This window comes from Panicum hallii, chromosome 4 (genome assembly GCF_002211085.1).
Source record: "Panicum hallii strain FIL2 chromosome 4, PHallii_v3.1, whole genome shotgun sequence".
Taxonomy (NCBI): Eukaryota; Viridiplantae; Streptophyta; class Magnoliopsida; order Poales; family Poaceae; genus Panicum; species Panicum hallii.
The window spans coordinates 45,341,814-45,364,128 of NC_038045.1; the positions used below are offsets into that span (position 1 = coordinate 45,341,814).

General features: G+C 47.0%; 4 protein-coding genes across 4 annotated transcripts; 2 read left to right on the forward strand and 2 right to left on the reverse strand.

Annotated features, from left to right (window-relative positions):
- Positions 1-85: 85 nt before the first annotated feature.
- On the reverse strand, positions 86-2,567 carry LOC112889096 (pentatricopeptide repeat-containing protein At5g18475-like). The gene has a single exon (XM_025955583.1). It carries the CDS (start codon positions 2,468-2,470, stop codon positions 953-955), a length of 1,518 nt encoding a protein of 505 aa, XP_025811368.1. The 5' UTR covers positions 2,471-2,567; the 3' UTR covers positions 86-952.
- A 194-nt stretch (positions 2,568-2,761) lies between these two features.
- On the reverse strand, positions 2,762-5,441 carry LOC112890285 (protein CURVATURE THYLAKOID 1D, chloroplastic-like). Its single transcript, XM_025957190.1, has 5 exons — positions 5,264-5,441; positions 4,882-5,159; positions 3,367-3,471; positions 3,208-3,279; positions 2,762-3,071 (listed from the first exon to the last, which is right to left on the reverse strand). The coding sequence occupies exons 1-5, from the start codon at positions 5,394-5,396 to the stop codon at positions 3,000-3,002; spliced, it is 660 nt and encodes a 219-aa protein (XP_025812975.1). The 5' UTR covers positions 5,397-5,441; the 3' UTR covers positions 2,762-2,999.
- A 5,415-nt stretch (positions 5,442-10,856) lies between these two features.
- LOC112890057 (cyclin-D3-1-like) lies at positions 10,857-13,237 on the forward strand. Its single transcript, XM_025956887.1, has 6 exons — positions 10,857-11,401; positions 11,591-11,677; positions 11,769-11,867; positions 11,974-12,175; positions 12,272-12,393; positions 12,574-13,237. The coding sequence occupies exons 1-6, from the start codon at positions 11,093-11,095 to the stop codon at positions 12,796-12,798; spliced, it is 1,044 nt and encodes a 347-aa protein (XP_025812672.1). The 5' UTR covers positions 10,857-11,092; the 3' UTR covers positions 12,799-13,237.
- A 5,725-nt stretch (positions 13,238-18,962) lies between these two features.
- Positions 18,963-22,188, forward strand: LOC112891188 (GEM-like protein 1). The gene is made up of 4 exons (XM_025958119.1): positions 18,963-19,414; positions 19,522-19,623; positions 20,890-21,161; positions 21,686-22,188. The coding sequence occupies exons 1-4, from the start codon at positions 19,117-19,119 to the stop codon at positions 21,872-21,874; spliced, it is 861 nt and encodes a 286-aa protein (XP_025813904.1). The 5' UTR covers positions 18,963-19,116; the 3' UTR covers positions 21,875-22,188.
- Positions 22,189-22,315: the final 127 nt, after the last annotated feature.

Consider the following 22,315-nt stretch of genomic DNA (forward strand, 5'->3'; position numbering starts at 1 on the left):
AGCTGCCTGCTTGTTTCAACTGAACATCAGAGAGAAATGATCGCTATGGGTCAGACTCAATAAAATTAGATCCATTCCAGATACCGAGAATTAGGATTCTCGATCCCTCTCAATCTCTCTTTCAATTCGAGGAAAAGACAAATTACATAAGAAAACAACAAAGGTTCAACCTGAGCATCAAAACATGATCATGGACCATGCCTGCGTTACCTCGAAAGGAGTCAATTAAATAAGCACTAAGTCCATGAATGAAGTAAAAAAAATGGGGGAATTATATGGGTGGCACCCTTTATGCAGTCACAAAAAAGCACAACACTTTGGGTGCACAGTTTCGAAGTAAACCCCTCGATTTTAGTAAAAGAAGTTCTAAAAAATAACCTCTTTTGATGCAATCCAAACCGGCTTCATCATCGGCACTGCTCATCATAGCAGGTTATTTCTGATACAGCATCATTGTTTACCAGAGCTGACAACAGCAAGGCAGGTTCCTCCGAGTGCCAACCCGGTGCCCTGCCTCATGCTGGACTACCTCGCCAATGAAAGCTCTCTAGAGATTGGAGAATGATGAAGGTTAGCCTAAGGTGTTAATTGATGGCTGATATCTTTTGGATGCAGTAGCTTGTTCTGAAAGAGAAGTTTGTGCTAGGTCCTGTTGCTTGCTGTCAGCTGTAAGGCCTTGCAGCGTTTTCTTCCATGCTGAACATGCATCCAGTCCTGTAAGGCTGCTGTTACTTCCATTGTGTAATGGAAAAGGGAAGTATCCCAAATTCCCAGGTCGGGGGAAAAAATTCTTGTGTTTGAGACATCTGTGCTTGTTCATCTTTTGTAGACGTGATTTCTTACCCATATCATCACAGCATTATCAGAGAGATCTTCGCACCTGACTCTAACCTTGTCTTCCTTTGGGTTATCAAATCAGTCAAACAATCCATGCTGCTGTGACTTCATTTCCTCAACCTACACCAATCAAGACATCCAGTAGCTCAGTAGATCTCCTTTGCTTTCTCTCCCGGCACACAGCGTTGACAAGCCTCTCCCAACAACTAGCTTCTGGCATAAAGCCCACATCAGCCAATCCATATAATGCCATTGTCGCATCTGCTACGCGCCCAGCATCGCATAGACCAATCAACATGTTGTTTGAGGCTGCATAGTGAGGTACAAACCCTCGTCCAAGCATCAATCCCAGCAAGCCAACTGCCTTATCCATCTCCCCTCGGGAGCACAGGCAATTCATCACAATCCGATAGCTCGCGACATTCAACTGAACTCCTTCCAGTGGCACGCTCTCAAGCAGGTCCATTGCCTCCACCGTCCTCCCATCTTTACACAGGCCCTCAATCACCAGATTGTATGTGACAACATCAGCCTTACAACCCTTCTCCTTCATCTCCAGAACAAGATTGATACCCTCATCCACACTCCCATGTCTGCAAAGGCAGCCGATCAGCGCCGTGTAGCTGACAGCATCAGGCTCCACACCAGCACTCCTCATCTCCTCAAACACCACCCTCGCTGCCTCAATGTCCCCTTTCTTACAGTGCCCATTAATCAGAGTGGCATAGTTGAAGGCATTTGGCTCACACTCGTTCTTCCTCATGAATCCAAAGATGGCATGCGCCTTCTCCACCTGCCCCAGCCTGCAGAATCCATCGATGATCACATTGTACAACAGCTGATCCGGCACAATGCGGTCCTTCTCGATCATGTCCTCAAACATTTCAAAGGCTTCCTTCATCTTACCCCCACGGCAGAGCCCACTGATCAAGGTCGAATAGGTAACCAAGTTTGGCTTCACGTCAGCGCAGGTGTACTCGCGCATTTCGTCGAGCACTTTGAACGCGGTTTCCAGTTCGCCACTCTTGACATAGTTCTTGATGAGGATGTTGTAGACGCAGGTGTTGGGTCTGGGGAGGTACTTGTTGCGGGGATCGCTCAGGTCGGCGAGGAGCTCGTCGAGGACGCCGGGGCAGCCGCGGGAGGAGACGAGACGGTCGAGGCAGACGGCGAGCGCCTTGTGCGAGACGCGGGTCTTGCCGAGCAGCGCGGGCATGAGGCGGAGCAGCGCGAGCGCGTGGTCGGGCGGGAGGAGGCGGGCGAGCGGCAGGAGCTGCGGCTCCAGGAACCGGCAGGGCGCGGAGGCCGCGCGGCGGAGCACGGCGGCGGCGGCGCGCGGGAGCCGCGCGCGCGCGAGGCGGACGAGGAGCGCCGAGAAGGTGGCGGGCGTGTGGGAGAAGCCTCGCTGGGAGGAGGCCGCGTTGAAGAGGTCGAGCGCGCGCTGTGCCGAGGTGGAGGCCGCGATGAGGCGGGCGAGCTCCGGGTGGTGGAGATACCGCGGCGGCGGAGGGGAGGGAGCGGGAGGAGGCGGGGGAGGCGACGGGGAGAGCGGCGCGCCGCGGGCGGGGCTGCGGTACTGGAGCGGGGAGATCCAGGGGAGCGCCGGCTTGGTGGGAGCGGTCGGGGGCTTCATGGTCGGCCGGCGGTGGCGCGGATGGTTTGCCCCCGTGTCGGCGTTCACGGTGAGGAGCCGAACGGAAGTGACGAGATGCGCGCGGCCGGCTGAAATGGCGACGGTTTGGGCGTGGGCGCATACCGGCGTACCGCATAGCCGCACCGTGACAGTTTCGCACACTTGCTGCTGACAGCATGTTTTGTTGGGAGTTTTGACTCTGGAGATTGGACTCTCATGCTGAAATGCAAAGTGGATAGCGTAACAGCTATCTGACTCTCCAGCAGTTTACTCATACTCGAAAAAAATCCCTCTTCACAACCAATAATTTTTATTTTTCATGTGAGACGTAAATGAACAATCTGACAAAATTGGCTGTGAATCCATGATGCATTGCATCTATCTTCCAACGCGAGCTGAAAAAACAACTGAAACATGGTCGAGAAACAGCAGTGGACATCAAAGGTGCCGCCATTACTGTTTCAGCGTCAAGATTGAAAAGGCCTAACAAACTGTAAACGGCACTAAAGCCCAATCGCATGCTAACTTATCATTCATCACAGGATCCAAAAATTCTCCTCTTGAGATCCTCGACTTTGACGAGCAGCTCATCTCTGTTTTCCTGGACATAGTGAAGACATAGTTCAGAAGCCTCAACTCTTAGTACGAACGGTGTTAACTAATAAGTGGTTGATAGTAGATCCCACAACTCACAATTTTAAAAAGGAATCCTGTTTTATAAACACATAGACGCTTACCTTGAAAAGGAGATACCGTGTGCCGAACCAAATGGTGTACCCAAGGCCCACGATTTCCAGAATCTTTGGGAGCTGCAGATATGCAGGACTACAATCAGTTACAAGTTCTTCGATGGGGCAAAGGATTGTGCGTTTATGCAAAACTTGATAACTACTAACCAAGGGGATGGAATCAAGTACTGAAACAACAGCTGACAGGAACCACCCAGCAAAGAAAGCACCAGTGCCATATATCGCATATGTAGAAATCTCCTTGAAGCCCAGCTGGAGTAAGAAAAATAGCGCACAAGGAGCCATCATCCATCAGGTAAAGAAAATGACGAATCACAGGATATACTCACTCCATCCCAAATTATTAGTCGTTTTGGCTTTTCTACATTCATACGTTTTGCTATGTATCTAGACATAACGTATATCTAGATATATAGCAAAATCTATGTACCTAAAAAACCTAAAACGACTAATAATTTGGGACGGAGGGAGTATAACCAAAACACGACAATGAACCCCTGAATGTTCAGGTATAGAAGCGTCTTTAAGATCAAGGTTCCTATTGAAATAAAAGGAACTGTTGAGAGTCCTAATACTATAATCACTCAGCATCCTTATGATCAAAGTTCCGATTGGAATAAAGGGAACTGTTGAGAGTCCTAATATTATAATCACTCTATGTACCATACCATGCCATATATTTATATTGGTGATAAAACTAAGTTTATTTCTAAATTGTAAGTTGCAAAGCACAAAAACAACAATAGAAAAGCTGTAGCAATTACCCTGCTGACCTCTGTTTCAATTAAAGTTTACCAACTTCATAACATACTAGGACTTCTAGAGCTGTCATTCCAACCTTAATCACATCAGAACCACTTAGCTTCATAGGTTTTCCCCATTCGCTAAAATGCTGTAGCATTTTTATACAGCTTAGTCCTGCATATCCGTAGTATTCTTTAAGCATGAACTGCATGCCAAGTATTAATAAGGCTGATTAAAGTCCTTCTGTACACAATGGCACCACAGGCCAAAGTAATCCCCACATGTCACATCAGCAAACTGATTTAACATTTTGCAGTGACATTTTTGGATGATGCATCCCACAATATGCTGTTTCCGGTTGATTAGTTGAGCATGATATGGTATTCAATATGTTTGTTATAAAACGGCTGATTTTCCGATGGGCCTAATTTCTGAATTAGTAACCATTTGTCATTATATGTTGTAACAGACGCATTCCAATTCAATATAAACGTCGTCATATGCTACCTCTCGGATGCAATAGGACCAACAACCTTCGTGCAAGATAGAAATACTTCACCCTACTGCCGAGAGCTTGGGTTAAGAGCATCGTTTCTGAAATCCACAAAACCGAATTGATATCCTGCGGTGATCATTTCTGAAATGTGCTTCTACCGTCTGCTATTTCGACACAGATGTAATATATTAAAAGCAGATGGGTATGATATTCTACAGTCCTTGAATCTTTTTGTTCTCACTTGTCAGACAGCTAAGCCCCCCCCCCCCCCCCCCCCCCACCACCACCACCACTTGAGATCGTCATCGTCCCCCTGGGTTTCATTACTGGATATTATTTCTATATTTCGTAGCCGATGCATCCGAGTTCCATAAAAAACGTAGACAATAGAACAAACAACCTGCGAGATTGAAATACTTCACCTTACTGCCGAGCGCCTGACTAAGCGCGTCGTTGTCCCCTACTACACTGTCCACGGCCACCAAGCTCTGCTCGAACGGCGCGAACGGCACCGCCACCGGGTGCTCCTCGACCGCGCCACTGCTCACACCGTTGAAGGCCTCGACCTGGCCCTTCTCCTCGTCGCCGCCGGCCCCGGCGAATGCTCGCGCCTTCCTCGCAGCCGCCGCGTCGAGCTTCTCCGCGACGGTCACGAAGGCCGGCTCGGACCAATCCGCGCAGGCGCAGCGCAGGCTCAACCCTGGACGGGCACATCGAAGGAAGAAACGGCCGTCAATTCCGAAGCGAGCGGGCGGCGAAACCGGCGCGTATTTTGACGAGTTTGTTCCCCCTCCCCCTTGGTACCTCGCGTAGGAAGGGTGCGGCGGCGGAGGACGGCGGGCGCGGAGGGCGGCGGCGGCCCGCCGCGCGGGACGGGGAGACCGTGGCCCGCGCGGGTGCCGGCGGCGGCGTTGGTGGTGCAGACGGGGGACGCCATCGCGCTGCGTCTGCTCAGTTGTTTGTTTTGTTCTGATTTGAGAGCTTTTGGCGGCGGCCGCGATGATGGATGTTGCTGTTGTTGGTTTGGGGCGGCGCGTATATGTTTTGGGCCGTTTTCTTCGGGGCCCGTTCATTCGTTCCATCAGGCTTGCGGGCTTGGGCTGGAAACACAAGAGTGCATGTCTTGTCTTCTTACAATTCCTGCATTTTTCCCAAAAAAATAGTGCGTTGTGTCATTTAAGTCATTTAAACTTTAATCATACTGTTCCCGCCTGTTAGCCCAACTCCACTCTCCATAAATTATATGCCATGTCATCAATTTTGCCTATATAGCATGCCATTTAATGAGAATGAAACTCCCATGGAATTTTGCATTGAGATTGGTCGTGCTATCCACTACCCCTCCGTTCCAAATTGTATATCGTTTTGATAAATGTAGATATATAATTTTTATTATGCATCTAGACATAACTTATCTAGGTTTGTACTAAAAGCTTTGTATCTAAATTTATCAAAATGATCTACAATTTAGAACGGAGGAAGTAACACTGCTACGGTGATTCGGTTTAGCCGCTCACATCTCCTGCATCTTGGACAAGGGGATGGGGGCTACCCCTGCTAAACGGGGATTTTCATCGTAATTTTCGTGTCTTTATAGCAAGGTCGCAGAAGCAATCGAAGCTATCCTTCGCCATCTAGCAGTGAAGTAGAAGAAAATGGGAGTACTAAATATGTCGAATATAATTATTATGTAATTTATCGTTATCTAATTTCCTCTCCATCTTGTCTTAAAAAGAGTAGTATATAGCGAAGCTAGAAACAGCAAAGGGTTGGGGAATCAGGTGCCATCAGTATGCTGCCGTATCATATTTCATCATCTCATAACACAAATCAAACCGGCAAAACTAGAGATTGGTTTGGACAAATTGGGATTCGGCGGGGTGGAGAAGATCTGCACATTTGCTGACAGCATGCGGCGACGCGCATGGGAGAAAGATGAGACGTCGATCGACGAGATGGGTCTGAAGCGACAGCAAGACATTGCTGAAGACAATGGCAATGGCAATTGGATTGATGGACACCACAAGGAGGGCCTTGGCCACTGATCTTGGTCCCTTGAAGTTCACGAATTTCTTAGGTAATTAATTCTTCTGAACACTCGCATGCATCTCATACTTTACCACGGTGAGTTTAAGGCCGTCGAAGGTAGGGGAGGAGGGTTTTTCACGGGCTGTGTGGCATCCATATGTTCATATGCAGACAAAAGTAGACCGGTGACATATATTATGGTTTTATTATTTTTCCCTTAATTTAACCGTTCTTGGTTCAGCTACGGACAGCGGGTCAAATGCGTGCCAGCAGACAGCAGTTGTCTGAAACTGAACTGTGATTATGAACGGTCAATGCTGAACACTGAGCGCCCCTTGCCGTGCACGCAGATACAATACCTCAGCCCTACGATTCCTGAGGACGTACATCTGCCGGATCCTGTGCGGACGTATGTGAGGAGAGGTGTACCGTGTACAACGAGATAAGATCGCCGCTTGCCTACGGGTACGGCTGGGATCTGATCTGATCTGATCTGACGGCCACAATCCAGCACTGGGCTGCAGAACAGCAGGACAACCGTTGCCGCGTGCACTGTCTGACTGCAGCCATGGCAGCCACCAGCCGGACAGCCGCGGCCACAGCGCCCGCGTCTTTGAGCCGGGCCCGTGACGCCGTCACCCGCCGAGCGAAGCGAAGCGGCTGCACGACACGATGGCGTCGAAACGATCCGGAGAAGGCGCTGTGTCCAACCCGTTTGCATAGAAGTGCAACGCCAAGACACGCAAATAACCTGGTCCCGTAATCATGTGTGCTGCTCCATTTGGTTCGAGCGTTCGACCCATACACTTTTGAGTTGTCTGACAATGATATTCTACCCTTAGAATTTCTGAGACAAACCATCCTGCGACAGCAGGGGTGAATGAAGGATCCAGTTCTGAACCTACCGCTCGATTAATCCGCTACAGTTCTGCTTGGGACTATCTGCAGGATGCAGCTGCAGTAGGGCTCTACAGTGTGTGCACATGCAGCGGATGGCACAGTGGGTTGCCAGTGCCGAGCTGTAGCATCGGCAGTTCACAGTGTGCATCCAAATAGTGGCAATTGCAGCGAGCCTACGCAGGATGATCCTAGGCAGGAGAGATCGGCGAGAAAAGTCAGAACGCAAAAGTGCAAATTCTGCGGAGGGGAGAAAACTGAAGCAAATTCTTTAAAAAAAATGCAATCCAAAGGGAGAAAAAGGAAACCAAAGTAGGAAAAAACTTTTTTAACAGTAATAGCATATCATGATATCAATATCAGGAAACCACGCAAAAGGGAAATAGAAAGGGCAACGGATGATTTGTAATGTTGCAAAAGGGTGTGCCAGTGCCACCAGCTTTTGTATGGGTATCAGATTCCGAGGATCGTTTCAGCTTTCTTGTTCCCAAAAGGGAGCTCATTCTCATAATATTAGTGCAATCTAATCAAGAGCAATGGCACTTGGTGGCAATTTTCCTTTTCTTTTTGTAACTAGGAGCTCTACATGTTCAATTAAAAAGAGTTCAAACATAACACCAAACCGTCAAGATTCTGCATCACAGTGTGGAGGCTGATGTAGAGTCTAGGGCAAGGTTACTCCTTTGCCTTTTCTTTTTTTTTTTTCTCCCTTCTCCTCCTCCTTCTCCTCCTCCCCCTTTGCCTCCAATGGAGTTTTTGACAATACGAGGGGCTCAGCTCTCCTGCACCCCCTAAATCCGCCCATGAGCATCAGCACCATTGTATCTAGATACACTGGATGAGATAAGAATTTCAGTAATATGAATTATTATCGCTCTATATATTGCGCATATGCCATGAAATTTAACCATGTTGCAGATGAAGTCATTACAGATGCAAGTTATATTTATTTTGGATTATTGGATCAACCCAAAAAATTGATAAAATGAATTAGAATGGCATTGCGCGTAATTAATTTAAAAGGAGAAATAAATTAGGATAGCATGCCACCGTAATTATTTAGTTGACCCATGAAACACCGTTGAGTACCACTTACATCTCTTGAAGTCATGGCTGCCCGATTGAACATGTAAAATATGATAAAAAAATCAAGCACACATTTTATTGGCGGGTATAGTCAAAAGTATAGGCATATAGAAATGGTAATTCAATGAAACGACACTCTAGACGAATATAATTAAGGAATTCAAAATACAAGGCCTCAATTACTCTATTAATATATATCTTTTGTAACAAAATTGATGTCATTAGATTAGTATTTTAAAATACTTGCTTATGATTATATTTTTGTATTGCATAATGCATATTTTACAATAACCATTGATCAAAGTCTTGTCGTAACGAAATAAAATACCCATTGTAAAAAAATAGAGGAAGTGACATTTTGTTATTTGTCACTCTGGTCCATTGTAAATAATGAGCACTTGCACTTGGTCTTCGTATTAACTTCAGGCATTCAAAGATGTTATGTTTGAACAAGAATAACAACTTGTTCTCTGCATCCCATAATTTTGATAAAAATGTTCGTCTTTGTTTTCAACTATTTTGTTTGTCCAAAATATTTTGTTTTAATGACTGAAGGTAGCATTGTCAATCTGTCATTCGAGGACGTGCTTGTGGCCTTGTTCAGGTTTCTACTTTCTACTCTTTAGATGTCACATTGACTACCTGGCGCCTGTAAGTAATTCTGCTCATGATTAACAGCCTATGCTACTGCCGTAAAATCAAAAGAAAAACTGTCCAAGCCAAACTGCTCCAAACGAGCGAAAGTTTTGCTCGTTTGTTTTTTTCACCCGTCTGGCGACAAGAGGTCGATGACGTCGCGAACAGAGGAAAGCATGGAACTGCTCACTTTGACCGCGCGCGCCGCGGAAAAAGAGACGCACGTCCTCGCACAGGAGTGCTCCGCTGGCCGCTGCAGGCCTGCAGCCCGTGCTCTGGCAGCCTGTGCGCCGATGTTTGCAGCCCGCGGGCTGGAGCGCCCACATGGAGACGGAGACGGCGCGACGCAACGACCAAACTGCCCGCTCGGCTTCTTCCAGCTCCTTCGGCACTTGCAATTCACATCTCTATTAGTAACTCTTTTGTAAAAAAAAAGAAAAAAAAGTTCATTTTACTCCCCTCAACAATTTACTTTATCCACTTAACCACCTACCAAAATTGAAACTCAAACTACTACCCCAAACTATTTCAATTGGTCCAATCTACCCTCTAATAAGATTTTTCTTTTTTATTTCTCCACTTGCAAGTGGAATTTAAACTTTAAATTTTGGAATGTAACTTATAATATGATGCACTATGCTAGAAAAATATATTATAATTTTTTTTCATGAATATTTTTTATGCAGAATTGTATTTTTTGATAAATTTCGTGTTAAATGTTTCCAAATTATTAAAATAACTATAAAAAATTCGTAATGTATTTTTTAACATATGATATCATTTTCTCTATCCACTCAAAAAATTTGAACTTAAAATTTAATTCTTACGCGGAGAAAAAAAAGAAAAATATCATTATAGGGTAGATTGGACTAATTGGAATTGTTGGAGGAGTAAATTGATCCTAAATTTTGCTCAGGGAGTTAAGCAGACAAAGTGAATTGTTGAAGGGAGTAAAATGGACTTTTTCAAAAAAACATCTTCTACCATATACATATACTGTAAATCTTTTTTCTTACAACAGCTCACGCATACGCCTTGAGTTTCTACAGTTTCTGGTGATCACCTCACCTATTCGGTAGAAGTAGGATTTTTCTACCACTACTCTTGAACAACAAGTAGGAGTGGAACTGATGAGAGTGATGCAGCAGATGTAGGAGAGAACTTGTTCGCACGTTGAATTCCTGAAGATGAGCACATCTCGTTGCCTAGTAGCATGTGCCATGACGATTTGGGTCATTGCCTAGCAGCTGCTCATACCTCAGCTCCGCTCCATAAATGCCCTGAGTTGCAACAGCCGGGTGCAATGAAGTGCAGCAAAGATTCTCTGCTCATGAATACAACACGAAGTGTATATAAATCAGTAAATAAATAATGGATATACACATACTGTACCACGGAACGCACCATCTCATTGACAATACGTCAGCACGGTCGTACTGTGCGCGATGAAGAAACAGTGAGAAAGGCGCACACCACGCGAGCGCGCAGAGGATCCGGGCCAACAAGGGGTGTAGGCTCACCTCGGAAGAATCCAAAACAAGACAACACCCCAAAATTTTCTTCGTGTTCCACCCCTGTACGTTCCCCTATTTTCACTTGCACCTGAATTTTTTGTGCTAAATAGTTCTCGAGAGGGACCTCTGACATGGCAAAGTTCACAGTGTGCCCCTGAGCCCCTCTCTCTCAGAGGGATCCTACAAAACCCTGCCTCTCCCTCTCCACCACAGTAGCCTCCTCTCCTTCCCCCGTCTTCTTCCCCTTCTCTTCTCATCTGGTAAGAACACAAGCAAAAAGAACAGAGATTCTTTTCTTGGTGTCTAGAATAAAACTAAGTAGATGAGAAGCTAGTAGGGAAGGGAGGAGGAGATGCAAACCGAGACAGCATAGTAGAACCGCAAAGCAATAGAGCAATATCAGTAGATTACTCACTCTGCAATCCTGCCGCATTAGCTTGTACCAAGCAGTGTGGTTCTTGGGCACTATAGAATGACGCCAAGGTTCGACTTCGCTGCATCCATGCTTCTCTGCTCAGAGGACAGCACCACCGTTTTCGACCTTGAGGAGGAGAGCGAGGAGATTTCGTGGGTTCTTCGGCCGCCGTCGCGCCATGCCGACGCTTCTTCTGGGTTCTTGTTGATTGACTTTCCGCTGCAGTCGGAGAGTTTCATCGATGAGCTCCTGGAGAGGGAGGAGGGGCACCTGCCCATGGAGGGCTACGCCCAGCGGCTCCTGCAGCAACCTGGCGGGTTGGATTTGGTGGCCTTCAGGAGCGCCGCCATTGACTGGATTTGGAAGGTGAGCCATTCCCTGCCTATTTCACTGAATCATGGTGTTCAGGATGCGATTCGATGCGGAGAATCTGGATAAAAGTTGTCTCCTTTAATGCTTCATTGTGCTGTCTGTTCTTGATTTGGTACTTGTTGATTTACCTGTCCTCAACTTGGTGATTGATCGAATCTGTTCTTTGTTATATATGGTGAATAGGTCCATGAGCATTACAAGTTCGGACCTTTGACGGTTGTCTTGTCTGTGAACTACCTAGATCGGTTCCTCTCTTTGTGCGATTTTCCTGTAAGGACTCTACATGTATTTCTTGCTGTCCGGGTATCTTGATTTTGCTGAGATAAATGCCAAGTCATTGTGCAAATGCTTCTGATTGCAGCTAGGGAGAGCTTGGGTGACACAACTCTTAGCAGTGGCTGTATTGTCCTTGGCTGCAAAAATGGAGGAAACAATTGTCCTAAATCCTCTAGACTTGCAGGCAAGTGCAGTTATAGATTATTCTTTTGAGGGACAGTTATAGATTATGTGACACATCTGCATATATTATGTGTTTTCTCAAGTTGTTGAAGTCAATGGCTTGATAGGTGGTCGATGCGGAGTATGTATTTGATCCTACGACTGTGCACAGGATGGAGCATGTGGTGCTCAACACCCTGAGTTGGAGGATGCAAGCTGTGACTGCTTGCTCATTTATTGACTACTATCTTCACAAATTCAGTGATGGTGATGCGGTATCCGAAATCATACTTGCTCGCTCAATTCAACTTATCTTGAGCACATCTAAAGGTATGATTCTTTGTACAAGTGTGGTACCCTTCAGCACTTGTTTAGTATAATGTGATGGTCATCAATTGCTAAAGATGGGCAAATTTTGGTCTGCAGCTGCTGAATTCATGGCATTCAGACCGTCAGAGATTGCCGCAAGTGTGGCTCTTGTGGCATTGGGGAAATATGACAGTTCAGTACTTGAGAGTGTGGTGACTTGTTGCAAACAATTAAGAAAGGTATTGCATATACATCACCACAATCCAGAAATGCAATATGGTTTGTTGGATTATAGAAATTAGGATATTAAAGTTGTTAGCTTATGCCTTGATTTCAATTATGAAGTTCTTAGCTTATGCCTTGATTTCAAGTATACTTCGATGCTTCCTGATCTGCTTACATGCACTCATACAATGTAGGAGAGGATATTAGGATGCTACGAAGTGATTCAAGAAAAGATTGGTATGGGAGACATTATTCTCAAGTCAATTGGCTCTTCAGCTTTCCCCGAGCAGCATAGGCCCATAGGTGTGCTGGATGTAGCTGCATGCGAAAGCCAAAAAAGTGATGGCGTCAGTGTAGGAATTGCTCTAGTACACGATGAAGCTCCATCAGCAAGCAAAAGGAGAAGGATTTGCAGATGATTGATCTCATGGTCAGGTGCTTCACTCCCAACTATTGCTTCAAGCATGTCAATCTAATTCAGCCACTCGGAAGAATTGGTATGCCCAAGTTGTTTTGAGGATTCAAAGAAGCAAGAGAAAACATGGACCATGTTTGGCCCCCTAAAATGGCAAAAGCCAATTGACTTGCAGCGGATTTTGAGTTTTTTCGCAGTTCACAAAAGTCTTGGGCGTGCAAAACTATTTGATGATCCGGTGATGGTATTGGTTATTGGCTGATTGGTTGAGGTAGATAGCGGAATTGAATCATGAACTCCATGTGCTGTAGAGATGAGAGTTCTTTTGTTGCATTTTGTATTCATGCTCACTTGTTTGCTTTTTTGAGAACCTGGGAGAGGGATGCTTTGATGTGGGTAATGGAAATACAAGGAAGAAAACAAAAAACAAATTGAGGAGGAAAGGTGTGTCTTTGTTCCTTAAAAAGTTAATGAATTTGTGGGAACTATCTAATGATAGGCTGCTACAGGGCTTGGCTTGTTTCACTTATATCAAGTTAACCCCATTAAAGTAAGAAAACTAGTTCGGATATTTTGTTCTGCTGCTCAAATAACCGAGAAACAAGAGCACACAAAAACAGGTTGTTGCTGTAACCTTGTTCCTTTTCAAGCTGAAGCTAAAGATCTAATTCATGCAGTGATGAACAAGCATTATGTATCTTCGTCATTCCCCACCATGTTGGTGTATGCTAAGATGGTAATGCTCAGAGCAATACAATATAGTCAGCCAGTTATGTCGCAAAGATTTTTTTTAAAGAAAAGTGTTACATAATGCTTTATCAATGGGACATTGCAGTCGTCAAGGTGCATCTGCAGTTCTGCACTCTTGCAATTTGTGCTAGCTCCAAGAGGAAATTGCTCTTGCAATCTTTCATAAGTGTCGTCTCGCACTCTGTTAGGTGCAAATGTTCTTGATGTTCAGCCATGAACCCCTGCCCAAGTGCATATGAATGGGAGATGTTGAGCTGTTGTACGCTTGAGCATGGTATTCTCATGATCTCATCTCAGCATACTCGCTACTACTGTTTTGCCACTATCACTATGGAGTGCCACTTGATACCGTCCTACGGGATTACCTGCCACAGTCCGAGCCAAACGTAGCCACGTAGAAACAATGGTTTTAGATCTACAATCCTGACCTGTCAGTAGCATACTCTTTCACCAACGCCTGACACTGCACTGTAATTCATCCACCAGTTTTCATCACTGACCGCTGACCGGCCCCACCTGGCTGCATCTTCAGGCAGAGTTGCTGGCTTGCTGCCACTCCTGCACTTGCTATTGTTGCTCTGTTTGCAGCGCGCAGTAATCTGTAATCGGTTGTGTCCAACTGCACATACCGCCCCAACCTGTATCCTACGCAGGCTTCAACGCCACCGGTGGCGGCGGATCCCGGTCACCCGCCGTGGCCCACGGCGGAGCTGCTGTCATGGGAAATTGGATCTGGCCAGGGGCAGTGACGGCGGGATCGCGGCTGGCCAGGCAGCGCGCAAGCCCGGAATGCAATTTTATCGGCTGATCCTGCAGCTGCAATCATGCAAAACTACAAACCAACAACGTTGCATCTCCTGGCCACGCATCGAGGAGCTCTGGTAAAGCTTGTGTCGATACCGATGAGCCCGGTCGTGATCCTAATCGGGACATGAAATTTCTTTTTTGGTGTCTATTGATCGCATTCAGCGATTTGCGCTGGTTCTATCGTAGTTAATTTTCATCTTTGCTCTCTCGTCTTCCCCTGCCTCCGCCGCCACCGCTAATCACTTACGACCCGTGCTCCCTACCTCTAGCCTATCGGTTGTCAAACCGCCGTCCCGCAACCCGCCACCACCGCCGGTCTTTCCTTCCAACCCCCCTCTAAGGCTGGTGGTGGGCCGCCGGTGACCACTGGCGTCCTAGCAACCCCACCCTCTTGAAGTTCGGCCGTCGAAGCTCCGCGAGGAAGAAGCACAGTGCGTGTGCGACGTCGCAAGCTCTATTCGCGCGCGCAATTAAATTGGTGCTTCTCGTAGCTGATTTCTTTTTTTTTAATCACGCCTCGTAGTGGATTTACCGTTGCCTTATCCGAGCACACGAAACCACTTGAGACGCAAAGGAAAGGGCCATAAATATCTGCGAACAACAGCGAGGGACAGATCCCGATCGAGGTGTTCGGGGCGAGGGAGCATGGTTTCTCGAGCCTCTCCTCCACCTAGGCACCTACGTACACGACGGCCGGTCCCTTACCCCACCGTGTACTGCGTATACGTACGCACACGTGATGGGCTGAGGGAACATGGCTCGTGATGCGACGGTAGAGCGGGAACATAAGGTTGGGTATGATTTTTCAAAAAGAAGAGGTTGGGTATGAGTTCGGTCCCGTGGATCGGGGAAAGCAGATTGGTGCGGATGCATGTGAATTTTGGATTTTTGGGCATGTTTCATTGGTGGCTGAGTGGCTCATAGTCATTTGGAGTAGCTATGATTGGTAAAGAACAAGCAAGCCCTTTGATTCCTTGCTTAGTTTGGACCAGGAATCCTCTTTTTTTCCTCCCCTCTCCTTTTCTTGTTGTGAGAAGAGCAGAGCCTTTTTTTTTCCTTTTTTTTTTAAGAATTGAGCACCGGCCGGGAACGGGAATGGACAAGATTTATTGAGGAAACAAAATAATGCTGTACTATAAGTCTACAACTACTGCATTGTCTCGCAGTGAGGGTGCATCTGCAGTCTTACAATCTGAGCTTTCTCCATATGCAATTTCTTAACCTTTGTCGCACTGGATTGGGCAAGAGGAAATGTTCTTGATATTTTCAGGCATAATATTTTTTTAAAAAAGGTATTTTCAGGCATAATCCCTCGTCGAGTGTATCAATGTTGCAGAAGCGAATGTGCAATGGAATGCTGTTAGGCCAGTGATTGCAGAGTAGAGTCAGTTAAAGCCCAGTTTTTTCATCTCATTTGTAATTATCCCATAGTTACCAACAACCAGCCAGTGCATCCTTCCATGGGAAACTACAGCTCAAGCACTGATGCACGGTACGGTCACCCAGTGTACTCGCTTGCTACTACAGCTCTGTAACTGTAGACTGCCACCTGATGACTCTGCCTGGGTACTACAAACAAACTACCTGCTACAGTCAAAGCCAAAACACAGTGACCTGTACAAACAAGGTTGGATCCAAAACTCCGATCCGTCAGGTAACATTACCCCTTGCCCCTTGGTCTGTAACAGGTTGATGTTACATTACATGACAGCCCCTGGGGATTTTATGCAACCGGATTGGGACCTCGCGGAGCGAGTCTCTCATCTGTCATCGCGATCTGCTCTTCTGCTGCAGAAGACAAGAAATTCAGGGTCTTCTCCGACGGTGGCGAGGTGGAGAGAAGGCTAGGAGGAGGGGCGCGGCGGCGGGGGAGGGGCGCTGCTCGAGTCGCCCCCAAAAGAGACTACGCGGGGGTGAGCGGAAGGAGCTAGGGGCAGCGACTTTAACCTCGACGTAGCAGCAACGCCGGACTATAGGCGACAATGCTATTGCTCACCAGCACAAACGCAACGATCAGATGCGCTGTGGATACAGGCTAATGGCTGATGCGCCCGTGCCTGCTGCAGGCAGCTCCGCGCCTGCGCTCAGCAACGACCTGTGCACCGTGCACAATGCTATTGCTACTGATGTTTACGGCTCCGACGAAAGAACAGGAGGACCTGCGGCAGTGTCCGCTCTTCGACGAGCAAGGTGTCCGGTTCGGTAGCCGGCTCGCTGCTCGCGGCGTGCCGGCGTGTCCTCAGGTGTCTGGAGAGCAGGCTATTCCGTTGCGGAAGGGGGAAGAAGAACACTCCACCGGTCGGGCGCCGGCGACGGATCCCGGTGGTCCTCGGCGAAGCTGCCAGCGGGAACTCAATTGGCCCCGGGGCCATGACGACAGGATCGTGGTCACACAGATCACAATAAGCCCGCCCCGGCAGATGGCCTCGTGCACGGTGTCGTCGAGGCTTTGTCTCGCCCTGTGGAGTTAGTGGAAGGGGCTTTTGCGGGGAGCTGTTTCTGTTTGTGCCGCAGCAGTAGCAGTTTCTGAAAGGCTCAGCAGATCTTGCAGCGCAGTAATCATGCAATGGCAACCAACAGCGGTGCGCTTCCAGCTTGCTGCCGGGTATCACGCATCGTGCTACGAATGCAGATGGTGATACCATACCAGTATCTAGTTTTGGGTCAGTTAAGGTTGCGGAAGGAGTGATCGACATTGAGTGAAGTAGTTTGAGGCTTTTGGTGTAACACGAGCATATTGACTGTGTGTATTGCACATTTATGATTATGACTAACTGGCCGGTGGTGAAATTGTGATGGAATTAAGGTCCTGTCTGGAACATCCAGGACTAAAGTTTAGTCAGTTTTGTCCATAGATCCAAACAGGCATGAACTAAATTAAATTTTAGATGGAAAATCATCTGAAGCGGTGAATCTAAACTTTAGTTTGAATTAATTAGGTATGTTTTATGGACTAATGGACTAAACTTTAGTTGGGATGAAACTAAATTTTAGTCTACCCATTTGGATCACCTTCACAATCTAATAGACGTGTTTGGATCACCTAATGCTAATGGATTCAAACAAGGTCTAAAATAAGGTTGGCGGAGGAACATGTCTATCAGATTGTGATGTGGATGTATTGGTGTGATATTGCAGTCCACGACGAGATAGCTAGTGAATGGCAAGTTGAGGCTTTTTATTGGAAGAACCAGAGAGACCGGGCGAAGCTATGGATGATCTGCATTGCTCAGATAGTCACGTACTCCATTACCTACATGGTTCTAGTATGTCCTCCAGTTTTTTCATTCCCATTTTATTGCTTTTGCTTTCAAATCCGGAATAGTTCGATGAAACGCGTTTGGATTGGCCTATAATCGCTGCGGGAATCAGCAAGCTAATCTTGTAATGGACCCATGAAATGGCGTTATCCATGTCCTACAACTGTGCACGGACCACTTCAAAAGGCCAAGAGCCGGCAGGATTGCAAACACTGGAGAAGGACCAGGAGCCTGTGGCTTCACTGGCTGCTCCTAACTCTGTGAGAGGGAGGGGAGAGGAGAGAGATATGAACAGTGCTTTGCCAGAAGTAGCCGGAGCAAGCTGGAGCCCTCCCAAACGGGCGCCGGATCCCCACGGCAGCTACGGGACAGCGGGAGGCAATGATAACAAGCGACGGATCTCGAGCTGTTCGGGCCGAGAAAGCAAAGGTTTCCATTCCTCTCGACCCTCTTGCGCGTACGTACGCGATGGCCAATCGCTGGACCCCAGTGTATTGTGTCCGTGTATGTATGCGTGATGATGACAGCTAGTGAATTGTGTGTGATACGACCATAGCCGATGGGCAGCAGGGGAAATAAATCAAGCTTGCCAGCTTCGTACAAGCTGCGCCTATGCATGTGAGTTTTGATTGGGTTTGGGACCAAGAATATTTGTTTCCTCTTTACTTTTGCAGTGAGAAGAGAAGCACTCAGCAGAGGGGCAGTATGCACAAGATCTACAGGGTGTGACCGTGCTACAGGCCTGCAGCTCACAGTAAAGTGTTGTAAATGGTCGTGAAGATTTCGACATAGGTCAAAGAAAAGCTGAACCTTTTGATGTAGTTTTTCAAGTGAAGGTAGCCTTGTTATATACTCCTTTTGAAGCTAAAGCTTCTGACAGCACAATGAAAGTATGTTTTGTGAGAAATACAGTTAAATTGTCCATAGGGCAAACTCAAACGTAACCTTAAACTGAGTGTCGAAGTTAAAAAGTCAAGAGTGCACGAATTCTACACCACTATACATTTACAAGCAAAAGTACTACTCCCTCCATCGTCAAGTAGTACTGCATCCTAAAATTTACTTCCCAAGGAAAAATCATAGCCATATGAACCATATCAATGAAAGATGGGCCCCCAGCCTAACAGGGCCGGCCGCCGGCTAGTAGTGTACGATCCATAAACTTGCATCACGAGCCACTTCTATAGGCCCAGCCCTACTATCCTCCGCATCCTGGCTCGAACCGGCCCAAACGGGCCCAGCCCCCGCCCGCTTCCAGAACCCACCCACCAGGGCCACCACCGCTGATCCCACGGAGTCGGACCGGATCGCACTTGCCCGTTTCAATTGCAGCGCCGCGTGGGAGCTGCGACTTTCCTAGAGGCAACAAACTGAAACGGGTTGACCCCCACCACCGCTAGTCGCCAACCCCACGCACGCTCTGCGAGGACCCCCATTCCCCACCCCACTGCACCCTTCCGTTTCCTCGGACCCCACCGCCGCGCCGCGCCCCCCGCATCCCTCAGATGCAGCAGCCGCCCGCCGAGATGCACCCCGCCGTCGACGCCCCCGCCTCCGAGCCCGCGGCGCCCCAGCCCGACGCCGCGCAGGCCGCCGCCGCCGCCGCCGCCGCCACCGCGAGCGCCAGCGACACCGTCCCCGCGTCCGATCCCGCCCCGCCCCCGCCGCCGCCCGTGCCGGCGCCCAAGACCGTCACGTGGAGCGAGAAGCTCACGTCGGACTCGCCGACGCACGTGCACGCCGCCGCCGCCGCGGAGTCCAGCCAGTACGTGTCCCGCGGGCCCGCCGCCTCCTCGTCCAAGGGTAAAACCCCCCTCCCCGCTGCCTCGACGCGTCGAGCTTAGCTAGGTATGATCTGTGGAGTAAGAGTTTTGGTTTCTGATTTCGTTCTCGATTTGCGCCATTATCAGGCGCCGTGGAGGCGATGAAGGAGACGCTGTCGAGGTGGGGGAAGTCGTGGGGGGAGACGACAAAGATGGTCGAGAGCCTCAGCCGAGACACATGGCAGCACTGTGAGATCTCAGCACCCCACTAACCTTCTCTTCTTTCGGAGAATCATCTGTTTTCGTTTGTTTGGGAGATTCATTCCTTGAGGTACACGGACTGGTACTATGCCCTAGCGTTCTAAGGATGGAAGGAAAGCATCGGTATAAATAAAGTGTGCAAAACGTAAAGTGAAAGCTGTGCTAGACCCCTTTCCAGAACTATGGTGAGGGTTGTAGAGCTGGGGTAGCAGGATACTTGGGGGCTGTTTGGATGCCTGCCTTAGGCGCCACACCGCGCCTAAGGTGCGGCGGCCGATTTGGCCGCCACACCTGTGGCGCGAAATGTGTGGCGTGGCATGGCGTGTTAGGCAGGCATCCAAACAGCCCCTTGATCCCTTGGCCCCAGAAAAGATGCATACTTGAACATCTTGGCGTAGCTTTCCATATGCTTTATGCCTTGTAGGCTAGGTATCTTGATAAGTTTACTAGTGATTTAAAACACTTCTTGAAGCATTGTTACCCAAGGACTTGTATTCTACCGATAGCATTGGTGATCTTTCTCAGACATTCATCAGTCACAGCATATTATCTGGCATGTAGTATGCTTAATCATTTGTGAAGAGAAAGAAACTCGTTTTCCATCTTCAGTTCATCCAGTTCATATGCTTGTCTTTGAACTTAATTAGGTGGTGTTTCTGTTGTCTGAATGTTCACAATAGCAAAATATTAGAGATTTCAAAACATCAGGTTTCTATACAAATGCACGTGTAAAGTTCTGTTTGCACGCACCTTGAATAAAATCCTTAGGAATAACAGAAGCATCTTGGGACAAATCTTACAACACTGAGATTAGCTGTTACCTTTTAGGTACCAATAGGCTAAATACCTGCTTTCACAGAAGAAGTGATGTATTTCTGTGCCAATTTTGCTATGGAACTAGCACTCTAGGAGGCCATGCCAAAACTTATTGTTTTTTGTAGCAGAAGTTTCAAGAACTTATGAACTTAGGTAAATATTTCACGTTTGTCACATAAGCTGTAGTTCTAAAAAACTTAGTATTAATAGAAGAGAAGATCCTGTTAGTGGCATGTGTAGCCATCCACCTTATTTACTTCACATCTGTAAGATTGATAACGATGAAGTGAGACATTTGGCAGATAATTGATAGCCAACCTGCAAGATCCTGTATCAACCTACAAGTCTAAATGAAGTTGTGGAAAAAAAAAACTTAATGTCTTCTGTCAGTTAGCATGGTTTGCTCTTTGCCTAACGATATGCCATTTTTCCTAACAGTCAAGACTGGACCTAGTTTAACTGAAGCTGCTATGGGACGCCTAGCTCAAGGAACCAAAGTTCTAGCAGAAGGAGGCTATGAAAAAATATTTAAGCAGACCTTCGAATTTCTTCCAGATGAGCAGCTGAAAGTATGCTATGCATGCTATCTCTCAACATCAGCAGGTCCTGTCATGGGAGTATTGTACATTTCTACAGCTAAGATTGCATTCTGCAGTGACAATCCTCTCTCTTACAAAGCTGGAAACAAAACTGAATGGAGTTACTACAAGGTAAAGGCCATCCGCTTCCTCTGTATCATCTAACTACTGCTATTGAAATCAATGATGTCTTTGCGCATCAGTTTATCCTGTGTTTGATTGCTACGAGTGTTCATTGAGTCATTGTTAGTTTGTTTCCTGTAGATTTATGAGTGGAACTTACTATGTAAGAATAGGTAAACCTATTTTGTTAGTGGTGAATATGGCATTGGTTCTGGAGATTAGAGTAATTATGCTCTTCAATTCCATTCCATTCCATTATGAAGAAACATAGTTTAAAAGATAAACCAAACAATGGAAATGAGGACAAGGGTGCTTACCCTCGTGATTGTCCCTGGTCCCTGGATGAAGCCGGAGTGAATGCTGAAGCACTGTTTCGACTTAAAAATACGATGCATGTTAATTTGTCACGCGTAGCTAGCTTGTACCTTTTGGCTCAGTGACTGCTCAATCCATTTTGATGTTCAAACATCGGCAGGACTTCAGTGTGCACATGATTGTATTCATTAACATGTTTTCTTCACTTTCCAAAACAGGTGGTCATTCCTCTTCACCAGCTAAGAGCAGCTAATCCTTCAGTGAGCAAAATAAATCCTGCTGAGAAGTACATTCAGGTTGTTTCTGTTGAAGGCCACGAGTTCTGGTTCATGGGTTTTCTGATGTACGACAAAGCCGCCGCCAGTCTTCAAGAAGCCATGGCTAGTGCCCGAGAGTTGCAACCGTGAAGACATCAAATGGAAGTTTTCGGATACATCAATCTCCACAACGTCATTGGGGCGTCTCCAGTTCGGAACCGGATTCCCTGGCTTCTGAGTGTCTCCTGTTTCAAATCCTTTGCTCTGAAGCGTTTGACACGACACACTCACTAGCTTGCATACTGGAAATGTTTGTTATTCCTGCCTGTGTTGTAATCATGAGATATATACGGGAAAGACTGCATCTGTCCATTTTGAATGCCTTAGTTACCGACATTGAAATGTGACAGTATTTATGTTTGTTGAGAACTTGAATGTCAAGGGCCTAGGAAAGTTGAATGGAACCGGATGTCAAAGGAAAAGAGATACTGATGCTATTTCAAATCGTGTTTTCGGTTGAGCTAGAAGTACGTCATGCAAAACCAGAACCTAAAAAGTTTTCTGCATCCAGGTTGTTGCACCACCGTGGTT

What these genes read in the sequence shown, in the direction of transcription:
- LOC112889096 (XM_025955583.1), bottom strand. Translation starts at nt 2,470, where the DNA reads ATGAAGCCCCCGACCGCTCCCACCAAGCCGGCGCTCCCCTGGATCTCC.
- LOC112890285 (XM_025957190.1), bottom strand. Translation starts at nt 5,396, where the DNA reads ATGGCGTCCCCCGTCTGCACCACCAACGCCGCCGCCGGCACCCGCGCG. An exon ending in TACTTGATTCCATCCCCTTG is followed by an intron (nt 3,280 to 3,366) that starts GTTAGTAGTTAT and finishes GCATATCTGCAG; the next exon opens with CTCCCAAAGATTCTGGAAAT. An exon ending in CACGGTATCTCCTTTTCAAG is followed by an intron (nt 3,072 to 3,207) that starts GTAAGCGTCTAT and finishes CACTATGTCCAG; the next exon opens with GAAAACAGAGATGAGCTGCT.
- LOC112890057 (XM_025956887.1), top strand. Translation starts at nt 11,093, where the DNA reads ATGACGCCAAGGTTCGACTTCGCTGCATCCATGCTTCTCTGCTCAGAG. An exon ending in TCTCTTTGTGCGATTTTCCT is followed by an intron (nt 11,678 to 11,768) that starts GTAAGGACTCTA and finishes TTCTGATTGCAG; the next exon opens with CTAGGGAGAGCTTGGGTGAC. An exon ending in TATCTTGAGCACATCTAAAG is followed by an intron (nt 12,176 to 12,271) that starts GTATGATTCTTT and finishes TTTGGTCTGCAG; the next exon opens with CTGCTGAATTCATGGCATTC.
- LOC112891188 (XM_025958119.1), top strand. Translation starts at nt 19,117, where the DNA reads ATGCAGCAGCCGCCCGCCGAGATGCACCCCGCCGTCGACGCCCCCGCC. An exon ending in CCGAGACACATGGCAGCACT is followed by an intron (nt 19,624 to 20,889) that starts GTGAGATCTCAG and finishes TTTTCCTAACAG; the next exon opens with TCAAGACTGGACCTAGTTTA. An exon ending in CTGAATGGAGTTACTACAAG is followed by an intron (nt 21,162 to 21,685) that starts GTAAAGGCCATC and finishes TTTCCAAAACAG; the next exon opens with GTGGTCATTCCTCTTCACCA.